This window comes from Macrobrachium nipponense, chromosome 22, assembly GCF_015104395.2.
Source record: "Macrobrachium nipponense isolate FS-2020 chromosome 22, ASM1510439v2, whole genome shotgun sequence".
NCBI lineage: Eukaryota > Metazoa > Arthropoda > Malacostraca > Decapoda > Palaemonidae > Macrobrachium > Macrobrachium nipponense.
In genome coordinates, this window is record NC_087213.1 from 45,606,041 (window position 1) to 45,625,909 (window position 19,869).

Genomic DNA, 19,869 nt, shown 5'->3' on the forward strand with positions numbered 1-19,869 from the left:
CTCCAAACTCTTGCAGGAGAAGTGAAGCTAGCACCTTATAATTGGAAAGGCCTTCACTGGTTGAAATCTCCTCTTCCGACACATCCTCCAATTCCACATTAGTAGGGGAACGAGTTCTTTTGGAAGAATCTCTATCCGGGGATCTTGTTTCCCGGGGAGAAATACTCCTGGCAGGAGAGTGACTAACAGACCTAGAAGTCTTCTCTTGCCCTTCTACTGATTTCTTCTGAGAAGTGGAAGTAGAAACTGTCACTTTCGAAGATCCAATAATTTTCTCTGGAGTTCGACATATTCTACTATTGGCTGACGTTCTGCGCCTTATCGGGCGCCTGGCCGGCTCTTCTTGCTTCGATAGCTCTTCGCGCTTATCTGGCGCCTCGTGTCTGATAAGCTCCTCGCACCTGGCTGGCACCTCGTGCCTGACTGTTGCCTCGCGCTTAACTGGCGTCTCAGTAAACTCTTTACGGCTGACAGAATCTTCACTCTCATCTGAAGTTCCGCGTCTAGCTGGCTCCTCGCGCCTGGTTGGCGTTTTGCGCCTGGCTGGCGCTTCGCACTTGGCTGGCGCCTCGCGCCTGGTTGGCGCTTGACGCCTGTCTGGCGCCTCACTCCTAACTTGAGTATGACTCTTAGCAGGTCTATGGAAGATTGACGAGACTGACGAATCATCATCTGATGAGGAAACTTCTTTCCGAGGAATCTCGTATAAAGGAGTTTTAGATTTCTTCACTGGAAGACGAGAATCCTTTCTTCTGGGAGGATCTCTAGATAGGACTCCGACGAGAGAAGCAATTGAATCCTGCATATTTCTTAAGATTCTCGTGGTTTCTGTATTTGGGTCTAAAGGAGGGGAAGGAGAACGGTCTTTCTCAGGTTCCCACGACACCGCAGGAGAAAGCAACCGACTTTTTGCTTTCTTATTCTCCGATGGCAAATCCTCAGGAAACTGTTCAGGACTCGAGTTTAATCGAGTTTCTTTCCAGCTCCTCTTCAGGGGACGGGAAAGGTCCGCAGATCGCCATCCTCTCTTGGGAGACGAATTTTCCGATGACGAGAAACATTCACGGAGAACGCTTTTCCTGTAGCAATCTCTGGCAGTCTGAGGTGTTACAGAATCTGCCAAGGAGACGTCTGACTGGTGGGGATTCTCCACAACCTCCGTACGGCTTTTGACATTCCTTCTCCTCTGGGCTTGGGAGCTTGAAAGAGGTCTAGGCCTGGGAGCGTTGTGGAGCCGATCAGACGCCCCCTCCACTACACTGGGGACACTCAAATCACTATCCACAGCACTATTTAACTCACTATGTTTACCTTCTTTAGCCGCCATTTTAAGCTCCATTTTCTTAAGGGCGGCTTTAAGATTTGCAATTTCTGAAGCAGAATCCGTAGGATCTGCATTCGGTGAAGGTACTGAAAAATTAGAAGGAGCATTCATCATAGAAGAAGAGGGTACAAAATCACTTACCACATCACTAGAAAGAGAGCTAGGCCTGGTTTTGGAAGAAGACTTCCTCAACCGGTCTCTCTCTAACTTCTTCAAGTAAGAAGTTAGAGACTTCCACCCTTCAGCACTCAAACTCTCACATTCGTGACAAGTGTTATCGAAAGAACATTCATACTTTCTACACACTTTACACACAGTGTGAGGATCAACCGAAGCTTTCGGCATTATCACCTTGCAACCCTCATTCACACACATTCTCACAACACTTCCAGAAACAGACATCATGAAGAAAAATCCAATCCAATTCCAAACAACGGTCCACAAAAGCGTATGCCAGTACAACGATCCAAATACGTCACCAAAAGGTCCAAAACGAAGATCAATTGCGATGCAAAAAACGAAATCCAGCCGGAGAAACCGACAACGTTGTTGCCAGTAGCGCCAACAGAGAAAATCTGATATAAAACGGGAATGGTTCCTATTCCTGCCACCCAGCGGCAGAGCGGTAGATCACCTGACCTACCTGTAGCGTGTGCGCGAAATTCGAAATTCTGTCAGGCGATGGAGTCTAATAGCTAAGTATATCTCTGACAGGTAAGTTGAATGTATAAAAATGTATGTTGATCATCCACCCTCCAATCGTGAAGCATAACGAATTGCAGCCCTCTGGCCTCAGTAGTTTCTAATTCATTCAAGGTTTAAGTTAGACATAATCATTCATCTAGCACCGCTATAGGACAGGCCACCACCGTGGCTGGCTGCAAGCTTCTTCGGCTGCAGCTCATACAGAAAACTCGATTTCATTGAACAAACTTCGCACATTTTTTATTCTCGTTAAAACCATCATGTGAACAGGACACAGACAGCTTCATCAGCATGATTAATTAAGAGCGCAGCAGTACTTGACAATGACTGAAGAAAGTGTTGTTTACAGCAGGTGAATGGAAACTCCTCTTACTCACCTGCTACCACTAATTAACCACATTGTTCCCAAGTTTCAACTAGGACACCATTTTCAGCTCTCAATGAGAAATAGGTACCCCTACATAAAAGACTATGGCTTGTATATTACCAAAGGAACAAATTGATAATAGATACATACTTAACTCCTGTAAAACTATAGTAATTAACAGGTAATGCTATGATACTTTAATTCTTCCCCAAAACAAGATTTAATGACAGAAAATTTGGACTATGATAATTATGATCTTCCATAGTCAATAGAGGGGCTAAGTGAATAAGTAATAATAAGAATAAAACTATAAATATGGAGTCTGACTGTCTGAATCATCCATTGTTGTTGTTCGTTGTCCTCTTAATTTTTCTAGTGAATGAATAGTTTTATAATTCTACCATGCTGTTCACTGATTAATGCCCTTCTTCCACAAATTCTCTCTGAATTAGCCATAGGATACTGGGATTGCCACAAGAGGATGTTTGTGACATTCAGCCATGTACCACTAGACAAGGAATAGGTAGTAGGGTAGAATATCACGACAGGCCAACCCTCATCACGGTGGACGGGTCTTATTCACTCGATATTTAATTGGTGAAACATGAATACAATTGCAACTCTAAGCATACCATTTAAAAGACTGAAGTTTCGTCAACATATTGTGATATATGAAAATCCCATACGAATTAAAATAAGCATGTGAGCTCTTCGTAAAATATGTTTTCAAGGCAGTTTTGAAATCCAATATGGCGGCTACGTTTTGCATGGACGGTTCTCATCAGTGACGGCCACCATCTTTCCCCAGCCTTCCCAGCACTCATTTGAACAATGTTAGCGTATGTATGTAACGTTTATTGATCTTACTCAAGATTGCAGTTGTAATCAGCACAATAAAACAACATTTTGTTGCCTATATTAGTGAAAGTATGAAACTTGTTATTCCCGGGGTTATGGTTGGAACTGAATTCATTCTTACCTTGTAATCAGTGGTTTTATCCTTACTGCCATCACAACTGAAACTCCACAGTGCTTATTTGATTGTAATTATACACATTTTGGTCTTAATTCACTCCACAGTGCACTCGAACCACATTGCTGTTCGTGTTTCCTAAGCACTCACTCCGTAAACAAAGTTACGAGCAGCAGACGACAACACTGATTATGAGATGCAAAGCTTTATTCCTTAATTTGTTTACTTTACTCAATATTTAGTTTAACTCTACTTCAAAATGTTTATTTAATTCATGTCCATTATCCCTTTTTTGCAACCAAATTAACCCCCAAAAATTACAAATGTTTCGGATGTATACTTACGAGCAGACGACGTGAGGAAAAATGGCTCATCGTTGCCAATCTAGTGGAGCGTCACACATACGCCGATGCATTTACAAACTGTTTCGATGAATTCTAGTTGTCATAGTAATGCATTAATTGATGAAAATTGCTCTAATATGTATATATACTACAAATAGATACGCTAATTTCACTTATTTCCCCGGTTTTGTGTAAGTCTTATACCTAGTTTGGAGGGTAAACACATACCAATTGACAACACTGATAAACAATTGAAGAGCGCAAAACGCCGCAAAGAATGCCGTAGTCCCCTTGAATAAGTGCTGGTAAGAGGTGGGTTTACGATTGTTGTAATGAAAGTGCCCCAGCGTCTATGGGTACAAGTGGTGTGCAGATTTAGCACATGAAATGGGACGTTTGTTGACACAAGCGACTCCGTAAACATCAAGATAGCGTCAATCTTCGAAACATTTTTAGTTGTAAGTAAAAATTTCTAAAGCGTTTTGGTGAGATTTCCACTGCCGTAGCCACCCTTTTCAGTACCCTCTGTTTAAATCTTAAAATTTGGCCTTAATTTCTAACTTTGGAGAAAATACTTACTTCGAAAGGAGAGTAGAGGTCTTTAGCTCCGTTTTTCACCAACAAGAAGTCGTGACTGATGCCCATCTCCGGTGTCAGGACGCGTTATAATGTACTTTTTCGGAGGGTGGCTTGCGTTGATTGTAGGTGGCCTGCTTGGCCTGCTGTGATATTCTACCCTATATATGCTAAGAGGAATACTAATGGGGAGACGAGACAAAGGATGCTCAAAATAAGGTTGAGATGAATCTTTGCATTTAAATGTTGGATTATGGTACTCTAGGTCAGGGTTAGCACCTTTGGTCAAGCTTGGTTATGGAAGATAAGATGTGGATACATTCCTGTATTCTACAGGCAGTCCCCAGGTTATGACGGGTTCGGCTTATGACGTTCCGAGGTTAGGCGCTTTTCAATTACCTATATTCATCAGAAATTATGTCCAGGGTTACGATGCCTACAACGCTCATCTGGCAGCAGAAATATGACACCAAAAATGCATAATAATCAATATTTGAATTTTTTTTATGAAAAATGCAATAAGAATGCAGTTTACATAGTTTTGAATGCACCCAAAGCATTAACAGTAAGGTTGTCTTAAGATTTTTGATGATGTTCTGGCTTACGACGATTTTCGGGTTACAATGTGTCTCAAGAACGGAACACCCGTCGTAACCCGGGGACTGCCTGTATTCCAAAACTTACACTGCTCGAAGTCCGGTTAGGTGCAACACTCTCATGATCAGGCCAAGACCAGATGCCCAAGATTTTGGGTTGCATTACAGCTGAGAAGGTTAAGAAGCGTTACTGAAATTGCCCTTGTAACGTCTTTATCCTTGACAACTGACACTACCTCCCTAGTTTGGGATAGTAATGTATTTTTCCAACAAAATCAGCGATATTGTGGTTTCTTTATTTTCATGCCTGCTAGTGTAATTCACTCAATTTTGATTCATACTACTAAAAACCATTTCCCACTGGGACCCCCAAAACTGGTACCTCAAATGCAAGTGGTCTGCACCAATACCAGATAGTAAGCAACTGGAAGAATTCAATGACTACATAAGGTACTAGCTAATAGGCTAGCCTAGTACCTGGGTGAATAATACGAGTATCATAGGTACTAGGTTAGGTACCTACCTAGTATTAAATTGCTGAGCAATCTTGACCCACACATTCCCTAACCTATCATTAAAACTGGAATGGGTAGTAGCCTAGTAGTAGCTAGTACCTATAGCTAGGTATATTTGAAGAAACTTCTTACTAAATTCTTTAATGACAGCTACCTAGCCTATACCGCCAAGCTAAAGTTGTTCAGCTAAACTTAGGTTAACTTAGCCTGTTAACCTTAAGGTTTGGGAATTTAAAGTAGAAATGAGACAATTGCCAATTTAAGCTGTAGGTTGCTACTTCAAGAAACTGTACAAACTTCTTACCTGTTATTTCGCAGACTCTGGAGAAAAAGAGACATTGTCTCTGTTGTAGCCACCTAGGTAGACCAGGCATTGACCAAAATGTCTGGGATTCAAGTTGTTTCTTGTTAGTCTACTAGGTAGTAGCTATAGGTAGTATCCTCTGACGCTTTAAAAGGCTTGGTGTTCACCTGCTGGATAGTACAAGTGTTAGTAACAGTTTCCAGCGTCTGTATAACTTTGATTCATTGGCTACCAATCGGCACCGTGAATATACCTAGTAGTAGTAGTACCTAGCAAACAAGATAGGGTCCTAGGCCTAAGGACTACCTATAATTTCATCGTCTATTAGCTATTCAATGACTGTTGCCGGTGAAGACGGTCTCCAATTCTTGGCGTGTTCACTAAAGTCATCGGCGTGGACATTTCGTAGTTTAGTACGACATCAGATTACGGTTCCTAGATTTTGGTCTAAAGGTTAGGACATTCGTCACTCCAAAGTAGTACTAGGGCTCCCGGCTTTAGGATACATTGACAATTATTGTCTACCAAAACACCGGGTTGACTTTGAATCAAAATGACGATTTTTTTATTTCTTAAATTGTCATTACTATTACAAAATGCAAGTTTAAACAAATAATATATCACTGTTATCGACAGCCTACGTACAATTCTTTGGAAGTTGGTTAGAATTATTTTGGTCACGTGACCAATCAGCTGAGGGACTGTATTTGTGACATTTCCTACGGGGTCACTTTTCAATGCAGAATCAGCTGATGCATATGTTACCAATCATTTTTTGCTAAATTATTCTATAATTTAGTTGGTCCAAGTAGGATGAAAAATACTTGCAAAATAGCAAGAATTTATGCTAAAAATATCATTATTTCATACGTTTCTCTAATACATTTGAATTAAAACAGAGAAGTAATGGAATTTCGAGCATTTACATTATGTGAAATAATACACATGATAAACTGATTAAGTTTTGAATTGACTGTAGTATTTGATGATCTCTACATGTTGGAAAACTTGAAATAAAACACCCCTTTTCTTCAATAGAGTATTATGCACAATTGTTTGAAAAAAATGTTTGAAAATCACTTCAAACATAATTAACATTTTGATATCTCTACTAAAAACTATACAAAAACAAATCAGTCTTTACTTAAGAAGAAAAACATATATTCACGCTTTACTCATTACTAATCCTTATCATGCCAATGAAACACCCTTTTTTTTTCAAAGTTTACAAGAACATTTGCTTGAAATATGTGTGAAAATCACTTCAAACATGAAGAAAATCATGCATATAATATTCAAGCGGTACTGATCGTTTATCATGCCACCGTGGGTACATATTTCTATTCGCATAGAATTTATCAATCCTCGGGTGCGTGCAAACCCTGGAGAAAATAACGTACTACATAAAATGACGCATATAATTGGGCGTCGAATCCCGTCCTTTTACATAAAACTTCGGCAATATCATTCGTGTTCATTGCTAACATTTCACCACGATTCCTTGTTCGGAACACGTTCACCGGCGTTCACACCCGTTATGGATGACGTGTCCTTTTTGTGGTCAACTAAACAAAGAATACAATGGCACCGAAGCATAGTCCCAAACACATGCGATTTGATATATATATATATATATATATATATATATATATATATAGATATATATATATATATATATATATATATGAATGCTATGCTTAAAGTAATTTTTTTATTTATTTAAATCAATCAAGTTTATTTACAAACATCGCAATTTCCATTTACACAATAATTTTTACAGTAATATTTGTTATATACATAATGATTCCAGTTTAACTTGAGTTTCAAGGACTTCTTTCATAGATCCATCTGGTACAATTGATTTTAATTCGTCACCACAAATGGATTTTAGGAGCCATCTGAAATAGTTTATTTTACCTTTGAGAAACTAAAGGTTTCTATTTCATTAAATTTTTTTTCACTCTACTTATCCATATACAGTTACATATCAATAAGATTGCTGTGTTTTTATGTTTGTTTTGTGCATAATCAAAGTCAAACATTTAAAGTTTTAGCCAATCTCTCTTCATAATAGAGCACATTAATGTGTATTTATTTTTGAACCACCTAAATGCATTATACATTTTACACTATCATTTTTGTATGTTCTGGTTCATAACAAAAATCACAATTTCCGTCTTTCCTTGTTTTCAAAAATGCAAGTCTCATATTTGTAAGCAATTAACACCTCATGACATATTTATATAAAAAAAATCCCGTTCCTTATTATCTATTATTAAAATCGTCGGTTTCTGTTAGTCTCATGGTATTCCAAGGACTGAACTGTATCCGTAGACTTCTTGTAACTATCCGATAATTTTCGACAAAATCCTGCCTATGGTTAATTTTTAATTTATTTTATTTATTTATTATTATTATTTTTGCAAGATTCAGTTTATGCAAAGCATATAATATAGTACCTTTACCTTGCTATCAAATACATTAATTAACTAAAATTAACAGTTTTAGTAACTCTTATTTTCTATGTTTCCTATGCTCCAGCATTCTTATGTTCTTATGAACTAATGCAATATGGCAATGATAACATATTTAAGCATAGGACGGTAGACACTTTAGGGTACGAGTTGACTCTCGTATGGAGTTGCACCTAAGAGACCACTGCAGTCTTTTAAAGCAAAACTACCACTGAATGCAAAGATTTTTTGATAATGGGGCAGGTCAACAACTCTGAAGATTTATTTCTTTGAGAGACGTTGAAAATAAAACTAGGCTACTTTTTCCATTTCTAAAAACTCAGTCCTCATGTGTTCAACTATTTTTTTCTCTTTTAACTGAGTGTGTTTGTAGAATTCCTCTTTTAACTGAGTGTGTTTGTAGAATTCCTCTTTTAACTGAGTGTGTTTGTAGAATTCCGTGTGGATGAATAACCATAAATATAGAGTGGATATCTATGGCAATAATGTAAGTACTGAGAAACGGAATAAACTGTAAAAATGTGAAATCCTTGTTCCTAAGGGGCGGCATCTGATCTCTAAAAGTGGTAGGGAGGGGGCCATTCTGAAAATTATACTGTTAATAATATTGGCGAGCGATGAAATGAACATGATTTGGTGTATTTTAATGCCATACAAATATGAATATATTTATGACGATGTATATTATAGGATTTATAGAACTCCATTCAGTCTAAAATAAGTGTCCTGTAACAGTAAAAGCATTTTACTCCAATGTGGGTTTTAACCCTTTAAAGTCCACCCTGGGTTTTATGGGAAACATTAAAAAATCCTCTTAGTATGTTGTAGTATTAGTGAATACAAGACCTTTTTACTCTTGTGTACTTTTATAAAATTTCCAAAGTAAGCAAAATAATTGCATGCAATGAAGTATCCCGTATGGGTGCCTCGGGCGCTCTTAGGCGGACCACGCTCATCCCGTATGGAATCTATTGGGCCGTGCGGGCAACTTTTTCAAGTTTATAAATACTGTTAATTTGCCCATAAATCATGTGATTATTATTATTTATTCATTTTTTTTGTTCCACAATGTATATAGAAACACTTATATGGTCTTTAACAATTTAATTAATATAAAAAAAAGTATACATTAGATACAAAAATAGTATAAAAATACAGAAAAACTCTATAAAAAACTCTAATCAAAAACTCTAATACAAAAATAGTAAAAAAATACACAAAACACTATAAACAACTATCATAACAAACAACTTACTTAGAAATCTTATGGAACAAAGCAAAACAATTCCTTTCTTCAGTAAGGCAAAGGGCAACATTGCAATCCTCACACATCCAGCGGGAACTGTGGATGTGGCCTGCACCAGAACAGAACTTGCAGGTCTGCCTCATGGTGACACGCTTTGGCATGTGTAGGGCAGTGGCATTCTGGCGTGTCTCAATATTTTGCAAAACTGCCTGGTGGCCCCTTCTTGGCAAAGCAAAATCTCTGGTGCCAAGAGAATTCCTGGCACCATGCTTCTGATGAATGTAGTCGGGCAGGGCATGGATATCAATGTTTTCCTTCTTCCATTCATCAGCACGAGACCTCTTAGGGTTAGGCTCAGGTTCCTCTTCCATAGGCATCGCTTGAGGGACAACATTGACCTTGCGATCTGAAACAAGAATAAAGTAACATTAGTGAAACAGTAAATGAATCGTGTGTGCATGCATGTGCTTGTGTGTGCATGCATGTGTGTGCATGTGTATGTCAAGTGAAGTATGCATGTGCGTGTGCATGTGTGTGCACGTGTATGTCAGTGAGTATGCAAGTAAACAAATAAGTTTTTAAAATACCCATTGTTTACAAACCATTTAAAGGGCAACAAATTTAAATACCATTATAACAACGAGACATTTAAATACAATGTTTACAACACATTTCTCTCTCTCTCTCTCTCTCTAAGGATGTCTCATACTAACCTCTAGAGTTAGGAAGGTCAAAGGCACCGTCCTGAGTAAGGCCTTCGTCAGGAACGTAGGTAGGGTCGTCATCATCACTGTCAATGTCCAAAGGGCTCACGTCGATATCACTTGATTCAGCGTTGTCAGGGGCTACCCATGTTACACGTTCCTGAGTCTCCAATGCAGCATTGCGTTGCCCAGAAAACATACTGCTTTGTAACTGCAAAAATAAAAAAAACTATTTTAAAATCATGTAATGAATAAAAACGTAACTTTCCCTAACAAAAACCTATCATTCAATCCCTTGTAAGGTAATCATTTATATGCACATGAGCCTAACATCTATAAAGCATCACTGTTATATCTGGAAATATTGTTAAAATTATTCACAAATGTCTAAAACAAGCACTAAAAAAAATTATTTGATGTCGTATTCTACTGGCCATTGTAACCGTTACGGTCCGATACATCCCTCATGGGATGAGCGTGGGTCCGCCTAAGAACGACGAAGTATCCCGCATGGGATCTATACTTTTGTTTTAGTCACTACGACATGTCAGTAACACTACAGCCCTTCAAACCAACATCAAAAGGTAAGCATATCACTAGGCTTCACTATCCCACAGACACTGTGTGCTTACCATGATTACGAAGTTTGGGGGGGGGGGGGGAAACTTGGAGGTTACTGCGACACGTCTTGACTGTTTTCCAACTTGCGCACGACTGAGGTGTCTGTCGAAGGCCCTCCAGCCTTTGTGCGAGGGCCTGGTGGCTTCTGATTGGTTGATTCGAAGAGCAGAGGAGTGTAGCTATGAGTTGCCAAAGCGTCAATTTCATACAAGCTCAAACTTGTTCACCACGACTACCCGAAAGTAGCTGTTTTAAAGATCCCAAATGGGATCTCTGGTCGTTAAAGGGTTAATATCGATTCTTTAATACTCCTGCACAACAGGGAGTACATTCCTGAAAACCATCATTAAGCCTCTTTTTTTTTTTATTTATGTACAAAATCAACAATTATATAGTTATATTTTTTATAGATCAATCTACTTGAATTTTACTATGTATATACATACATATACACATACCCACACACTGTATATACATATCCATAACACATACGCATATATCTGTAGTATATACTAAAATGCCAGGCAACTACGTGTAAAATGAGAATAAATGTTTTTAAATTATTTATGCAATACATACCTATTTCTGTATACACTTTCTTTTATTAAACAATTAAGTGTGGATCATCAAAAAAGAAACAAAAAAACATTTATAGATATACCAAATACCAGATATAAAATCTACAAATGATACAAGCATCTTGGGAATCTTGCGCTTGTAAGGGAGAGTCACTGGTTCTGGTTCACACACCTCAATTTTCTCTTGCGCAACTTAAAAAATGCACGATTTTGCATATATGCTGAAAGAGACTAGAGTTTCAGAGATTCCATTCTTCCTAATTTCACCAAATATATAATACATAGCCTACTAATCGGTACAATATACATTAATATACACCATTGCGTATAGAATTTATTCATCAACGAAGAAAGAAGTTGGTTTTCATCAAAATGCATCTTTAATTTCTAAGCGTTTGAAAAAACGTTACGGCGGGGTCAGGTCGGGCCCACAGCAAATGAGACAATTTTTATTCTAAGAATTCGCTTTGGTCAAAACGACTATCATCTTATTCATACAAATCGTTATTTCAGGCGCATAAAACTTTCTTATTTATCTCAAATATCGAACGTGAAAGTGACGCACTTGCGGAGCTTCATTGAGAACATTTTCAAAACCATGCAGTATCACCATCACAAACTGAGTGAAATATACATTATTATGCACCATTATACAGACAATATATTGAGGCAATGTTATATCTTAATAGTGCACTGAAGGTGTTTTCAGAAAATGTCTATTAAAAAAATACAGGAGTATGACGCGAAAATGTAAAAAAAATCGCGATTTCGGGGGGTTTGCCCCCTAAACACTTTGCTAGATAGCCCGGACGTTAGGCTTTTTTTTTTTCTTCTTTTTTTGGCAGGGTTAATACTAGGAACATATCAGAACACTTTGATGAAGGAATTATTTGGTTACAAATTTTTCCTCGGTTTGGTCAGTTCTGATGCTAAAATTCCCTTACTATATGCACGTTACTTCTTTTTCCTTTAAGGTAATGTTATGAGTCGAATAAAGCCTTGTGCTTTGAGTTTACCAGGTAAATATGGTACACTACACGACATACACACACACACACACACACATATATATATATATATATATATATATATATATATATATATATATATATATATGAAATAACTTACAAATATCATTATGTATGTTATATAATATATGTATATATTATAATATAATATATATATAGATATATATATATATATATAATATATATATATATAACAATCTCAAAATGCAAGGCTTTATTGGACTTCTTTTATAACATTACCTTTACAGGAGAGAGAAAAAACATAAGAATTAAGAAATAACTTGCCAACATACAGGTTGATTAGTTTTAGAATTCACACTTCTGTAAGATTAAATATGCATACGAAATCATATAACTCACAATATGCAGTATATACCGGTAAGAAAGAATGAGAAGCGAGGTTCACAAAAAAAGTGCGCAATATATCAATGGTCACACCCACTCTACTATCCTGGTTACAACATGACTCGAACGATCGGACCGGAGGTCCGTCTGCGACGTGTCAGACACACACTTGTGGGTGGCTGCTGCGCAGCAACCGACAGACTTCTCAAGATGCCGGTTGCTTCTAGACTGAATTATTTAAATTCATTTGTGGTCTTTGGTAAAAGACTTTTTCCTTAAGATTCCTACTGGGTTTTACGTACGATGATGAATATTATAGTTGTGACTGCATTCTCAAAACAAAAAAAAGTTAAATGAAATAAAGTGTCTGGAACATTTGTCATAATAGTCAATATTGTCCGCATCGCCGGGCGCCCCTCGGACCTCACCGTCACCAGACATAATACATTATAAATACCTGGTCCCGGCCCTCCAGACAGACATTAATTCCGTCGCCACAGTCAAAGTCAAATTAGTTCGGTTGCAGTACTGCAAGTGCACTCGAAGTGTTCCCTACTACAGGTAGGTCTTATTGCACCCAAACCGATAAGTGTTTTGCAGATAATTTATCTTGTCAAGTTTCGTAGCTCATACTTGGGAAATCATTCTCATGCTGAACACTTCTGGCGTTGTGAAGACTTTCCTTATTGAAATAATTAGTGAACTGTTTTAATGGCCTTGATGTAAACCTGATCTAAAAACAAACAAATTACAGTCGTCCGAGTTAGTTTTACTTAGCTAAAATTCTTGTTCAGCGGAAATTCTTGTTCAGATGGTTAAACTTCATAGATAACACCGCAACTGTCACAGCCTAGGCCGCCGCGGAATTCTACCCTATAGATCTACCCAACTCCGTCTGTCCTTCTCATGTGGTTTATTAGACCATTGTCCCAGATGTGGTACCTATAGGAACCTCTGTAGGTTGCATGAAATGTTTTCTTCTCTCTTAGTTTGGGTTTTTGTTTGTTTGTATGGTGCTTTTACGTTGTATGGAACCAGTGGTTACCTATTTAGCAACGGGACCAGCGGTTTGGGTCCGGGTGCCGTCAAGGCGGCCATACGCGCGTACGCGACTGGCGCCAACCAAACCGGTCAGTCTTTATCGGGGCTATTGATGCCTGTCATGTCGAGCCAGGCCATTCACGATAATTTGACAGGTCAACAACTCTGAAAAAGACCTATTTCTCTGAGAAACGTTGAAAACAAAACCACTTTCCTTTTCTATGTATTGTGAATCGGGTGTTCAAAAATGTATTTTCAGCTTTGTAGTCGTTCTCAAGCTTTTTCATGTTTACAATTTGTATGGCTTTAGCTTTGTTCAAGAATTTGGTTTGGCAGGTTAGGTCCTCCCTTCCTTTTTTAAAGTTTAAACAATGTGAAGGTGCTAAACCTTGTTTGTGAATTATTGTCCTCTTTTGGGTTAATCCAAGTAATCTGTGTATAACCCCTTTTGGGTTAATCTAAGTAATCGGTTTGTACTATAACTTATTATAGAATTCCTTGAGGGTGTAGTAACGTACTGGGAAACTGAATAAATTGTCAAATAATAATGTGAAATTCCTGTGTCCCTGCCTGCCGTCCCACATGTCGCTCGCGTTTGTCATGGTGTATTGCGCATTTCTTTGTGGCCTTCGCCTCTTCCTGTCTCTGCCATCGCCTTCTTGAGTCCCGGTGTAACCATATCCCGCATTTTTTTGTTGTTAACCTCGCCCCTCAATTTTTCATACCGGTATATATACATATTATCAATTAGATAGTTTCGCATGCATGAACGCTCTTACAAAGTGTAATTTTTAAACTATGCCATGCGGTTTGAGGTTGCTAAGCATATATGGAACGTACATATATGTACTTATAATCAAGCGTACATGCTACTTACATAGATATACATACTGTATAGGTGTGTATTATAGTATATAAAATGATGTTGGTAATTTATTTTATAATGCACATTTCTTCTACTTTATGGCTGGTTAAATGAGTCAAATAAAAACCATGACTCCTTGACACACACACACACACACACACACACACACACACACACACACACACACACACACACACACACACACACACACACACACACACACAGCAAATTCAAAGCGCAAGAGGCGAGTTATGCAAAAGAAATGCTCAATATTATGTATTATTAGTTACACCATGTCTGCGACGTGTCACCCACTTGTTGGCGGCTGCAGTTGATAAACTATAATGCCGGGTTGCAAACATGTCTGCCATTATTATTCGTTCTATTTGAATGGTTATCATTTCTACCTTTCCTTTCATTTTGTTTTTCTACGACCCCTATAAATTCCTTGGAAAAATCTATCTCTGCCTTCTGAATTTCTTGTTTCATTTTGATGTTGGAAGGCTATTATTCTTGGGATCAATTTTAAATTTCCGGAAGGCCTTCTTTTCCATTTCTCCTAGAGCATTTTATATGGTTCTATGTGCCAAGTAGTTTAAGGCGTATCCTACATTAACTGTCTTATCTCCAATGGTGATGTTTGCGGGCTTCAAGTCGTTCCATTATTTTATCTTTGGGATTTTCAACATTTGCGTAGAGCTCTGCCATGAATTCATATTGGGAAATTAGGAAGTTAGTAATATTATATAATGGATGTTCTTTACTCACAGGTTCCCAGACCATTAATAAATTGTTTTGAATTCATGATATTTATTTAATTTGCTGAAACCACCAGAATTCAAAGATTTACGTGCTTCACCGTGTTCTAAACGAACGAGAAGCAAGGCTTCATTAATTCAGCTCTTTCATCTGAAGGTTATCGGCTGTCAGCATCAGCCAGCCATTCATTAACTCTATATACTTCTAGCTTACTTTTGTCTGGATGGGAAGCTTCAACTTGTCCGCAGAAACGTGTGGCTTGTGTTGTTACAGCTGCCTGATTTATTCTTCAGTTTCGAAACGTGTTGGTACTTTTAGTATTTATATTATTAGTATTATTGGCACTTTAGTACTGTTAGCAATTATGTTATTAGTATTATTGGCACTGTTATGATTGTTGTTATTTGTGTTATTAGGGTTAGTATTTCCCCGAATCACCACGGTGTGTGAAGTTGGAACTGGGATTCTACTGCGTCTGTCTGGTGTTGGTCTTAAATTGTAGGAGCTATTTTTGACAGGGTCGAGTAATTCGTTAAAAGTAATTCGTTAAAACCTTTTTGCATTCCCCCCCCCCCCCCCCAAATTGTTCACGTATGCTACCCATCATTACACCATAGTATATAAATATCATATGTGAAATTGGTACAAAAGTACCACCAACACAATTAGTCACACAAAATGATGCACAACACAGTATTAAAAAAAATTATATGAATGGTTCACTATGCACAACAGTATCTAAAAAAAAAAAAAAAAAATCATGCACTCTAATTTTAAAGGTTTTATAATATACATATAAAAAATTTCTTTATATAATACATATCATGGATATCATTCATATATATATATATATATATATATATATATATATATATATATATATGTGTGTGTGTGTGTTGCAGGTCAAGGAACTCATATTAACAAGTTGCAACGTTTCGTAGCCAACCAGCAGGCCTCATTTTCAAGCTACAAAGTAACAATTTCTAATTAGTATACTGAAATAAAGTTACAAAATAACAAAATTCACAATGTAAAGTACAATAAAACATTCACAGTTAAAAGTACAAATAACGACCAACCGTTGAGTGTGAAGACAGAGGAAGCACTAACAAGAAACGTAAACAGTTCACGAGAGTTGAAGAGGTGTAGACGTTGTATGGGTGTTCTGTGAGGACCGGCTTTTTAATAAACTATGATTCATTAATTGATAAAACCTTATGATAGGAAGCTCTGCCCAAAACCCTAAAGTCCTGGGGCTGAAAAGAATACCTACATTTATCGGTATTATCCCTTATGTTGGAAAATTCGGGATTCGGAAGCTTCGTGCCATTTCTATGAAACTGACAGCTCTATGACTGTCGATTCGGACCTCGAGTAACCTATGTGTCGATCCAATATAGGTTCCTCGATTACATCGAGGACAAGTATATTTGTAAATAACACATGAGGTCCTTAATGGGATCCAAATGGTTTTTGAAGCTGAATAGGCTACCGATATTCAGTGGTTTTGTGGGTATAAATTTGGTTTTCATATCCGGGAAACGACCAGATATCAAAGCTTGGAGTTCCATATAAAAAGTTGCATCGTGAATGAAAGGAAGGCTGGCATTGAAAGGCAATTCAGGAACGTGAGGAGTAGGATGACGTGGAACAAACATTACAGGCGGTCCCCGGGTTACGACGGTTCCGGCTTACGACGTTCCGAGGTTACGACGCTTTTTCTTAAATATTCAATGGAAAAATCCATCCTGGGTTACGACGCTTGTTCCGAGGTTACGACGCTGACGCTTCCGACGCTCCGAGTTAACGACGCTTTTAAAAAACGCATACTATGATAAAATCCTTTATAGTTTAGCACAGTATTTAATAAAAATAATAAAGTTTCTGGTTAGATTACAACAAAAATTTTTGAGATTATGATGATTTTCGACACTTTTTGTTGTATTTTTCTATGTTTTTTAGTGACGCCCTCATATGCGGAACTAGTTTTTCCGAGCGAATGAATACATACTAGTTTACATATAACAGTCCAAAAGCGCAAATAATGAAAAAATCATTGCTTGTTTCCAGTAATAATAACAAAACGAAGTTTTCTGGTTTAGATTACAACGCAAATCCAAGTATCCAAGAGAGACATTATCCAGTAATTTGATCAGAGAGAGAGAGAGAGAGAGAGAGAGAGAGAGAGATTGAGAGAAGAGAGAGAGAGAGAGGGCGTCTTCCGACGCTCCGAGTTAAGGACAGAGAAGTGTTCGTTTCGTTAAACGGTTTGAGATTATGATGATTTTCGACACTTATTATGTTTGTATTTTTATTCTATTTTTTTGTTTTTTAGTGACGCCTCATATGTCGGAACTAGTTTTCCGATGCGAAGGATGAATACATACTAGTTTACATATAACAGTTCCAAAAAGCGCAAAAATAATGAAAAAATCATTGCTTGTTTCCAGTAATAATAACAAAACGAAGTTTCTGGTTAGATTACAACGCAAATTCCAAGTATCCAAAGAGAGACATTATCCAGTAATTGATCAGAGAGAGAGAGAGAGAGAGAGAGAGAGAGGAGAGAGAGAGAGGCGTCTTCCGACGCTCCGAGTTAAGGACAGACAAGTGTTCTTTTCGTTAAACGGCCTCTGACTCATGCCAGTAAATGTTTTGTTGATACTAATAATATAAGCCTACTTTAAAGATACGTTTACTTTAATTAGTCTATATGATACGTAAATAGTAATCAAAACTGTTCTTGTAGCCCTCAATATTTGGCAAAATCGAAGTATCCAAAGAGAGACATTATCCAGTACGTAATTTGATCAGAGAGAGAGAGAGAGACGAGAGAGAGAGAGAGGAAGACGCTTTGGCAACAATGGTCTCGGTGGTTTTTATAGCTTCCTTCTGCTTGATGATCGTGGATATTGTAGAAGGATTTCGACCATACTCGTTTGCCAAATCGACGATACGAACGCACGTTCATGCTTTGCTATAATTTCATGTTTTGCTTCCATCGGAAACCATTTTTTTGGGTTTTTTCTTATCACCTGCTTTGTCTTTAGCTTTGAGACCCATGGTTAATAATAAAATAGACAAAATAACACGAAAAATAGGCGCAAATACAACGAACTAAACAACGACGTGTTAACATGCAGCACCAACAAACAAACAGACTGAACGCCATTTTGTATCGGTCGCCTATACAACTAACACTCATCGCAAAATCGTATCTCAAATATTTCGTTGTATATCAAAGCTTGTATTTTCGCAAATTTTCTGTTATATCTCAAAACATTCGTATATTAGGGCAATCGTAATCGTATGTCAAGTTTCCAATGTAATTTGATCAGAGAGAGAGAGAGACGCTTTGGCAACAGTGGTCTCGGGGATTGACGTAACGTTTATTTTCTGAACAGATAGGACAGAGAAGTGTTCGTTTCATTAAACGGCCTCTGACTCATGGCAGGAAATGTTTTGTTGATACTAATATATAAGCCTATTTAAAGATACATTTACTTTAATTAGTCTATATGATACGTAAATAGTAATCAGCTGTTCTTGTAGCCCTCAAGATTTTGCAAAATCACTCCAGGTTGTACATAAAACTTCAAGAATGTAGTGTCACCAGAGGATTACAATAGTTTTTACCTTCAAGAACCAGCATTCTTTTATGAAAATAACTCCAGGTTGTACATAAAACTACAGGAAACAACATGTAGTGTAACCAAAGGATTACAAGTAAGGTTTTTATAACTTTTTATTAGTTTAAGACATATTTCCAAGCGTCGTTCCGGCTTACGACGATTTTCGGCTTACGCCGCGTCTCAAGAACGGAACCCCCGTCGTAACCCGGGGACTGCCTGTATTTACAAAATCGGAGACATGCTTAAAGAAATATGGGGTTGGAAAGCAGTTGCTGTTAATACATTTTTGCAAGAACGTGACTTCATTGTGAAAAGCTTGCCAACTGGAAGACAAAGCAAAGGCTCTTTGAAGCATGGTTAATAAGGCATTAATCTGAAAATCAAGAGAACAAAAACTCTAAAAATTTGTACCAAGACTAGCGAATGTCTTTTTTCTAAAAACGGAACTTGAGAAGCCTTTGAGAGGAGCGTGTAATTAAAATATCTAAAAAAAAAAAAAAAAAATGCAACTGATTGTTGGTTTCGTGTACAGTGGTGAATTTGATGTTAGGGTGAAATGAGTTGATGCAAGTTAGAAACCTCTCGGCGTCAAACCGACTTCTCTTCAACATATCATTTATAAAATAGTGGATGACAATCAAAGGGACAAGAATCAACATTTGCTCTTCCAGCGAGCACATGAAGATACCGGCAAAGATGGTCCAAGAGGAGAGCCCATAGTCATGCCATCAATTTGCGAGTAAGAACAACCCTTAAAAACAAAAACGGTGTCCCGCACCGCTAGATTTAAGTTTCCTAAACTCGTTCGTACAGAACCTGTTAAAATGAGACTCAACGTAGGAAAAAGCTTGCTTAAAATAATCAGTAGTCCC

General features: G+C 37.7%; 3 protein-coding genes across 9 annotated transcripts in view; 1 reads left to right on the forward strand and 2 right to left on the reverse strand.

Moving 5' to 3' along the window:
* The window catches only part of LOC135198621 (LETM1 domain-containing protein 1-like), a 237,517-nt gene extending 231,092 nt beyond the window's left edge, over positions 1 to 6,425 (reverse strand). The window contains exons 1-2 of one of the 5 annotated variants that reach the window (XM_064226374.1): positions 6,350 to 6,425; positions 5,705 to 5,871 (exon numbers count right to left, since the gene is read on the reverse strand). In XM_064226374.1, the coding sequence (XP_064082444.1) occupies positions 5,705 to 5,739 (35 nt within the window). In that variant the 5' untranslated portion in view covers positions 5,740 to 5,871; positions 6,350 to 6,425. Of the gene's footprint in view, positions 1 to 5,704 lie in introns of all 5 variants that reach the window. The other 4 variants (XM_064226373.1, XM_064226372.1, XM_064226375.1 and 1 more) reach the window with 4 other exon arrangements.
* A 2,971-nt stretch (positions 6,426 to 9,396) lies between these two features.
* LOC135198622 (uncharacterized) lies at positions 9,397 to 12,857 on the reverse strand. Its single transcript, XM_064226377.1, has 3 exons — positions 12,716 to 12,857; positions 10,138 to 10,339; positions 9,397 to 9,830 (listed from the first exon to the last, which is right to left on the reverse strand). The coding sequence occupies exons 2-3, from the start codon at positions 10,325 to 10,327 to the stop codon at positions 9,430 to 9,432; spliced, it is 591 nt and encodes a 196-aa protein (XP_064082447.1). The 5' UTR covers positions 10,328 to 10,339; positions 12,716 to 12,857; the 3' UTR covers positions 9,397 to 9,429.
* A 39-nt stretch (positions 12,858 to 12,896) lies between these two features.
* LOC135198623 (interferon alpha-inducible protein 27-like protein 2) overlaps positions 12,897 to 19,869 on the forward strand; it is an 83,077-nt gene continuing 76,104 nt past the window's right edge. Inside the window, exon 1 of one of the 3 annotated variants that reach the window (XM_064226380.1) lies at positions 12,897 to 13,261. The gene's annotated coding sequence lies outside the window, so the exon portion shown is untranslated. Of the gene's footprint in view, positions 13,285 to 19,869 lie in introns of all 3 variants that reach the window. The other 2 variants (XM_064226379.1, XM_064226378.1) reach the window with 2 other exon arrangements.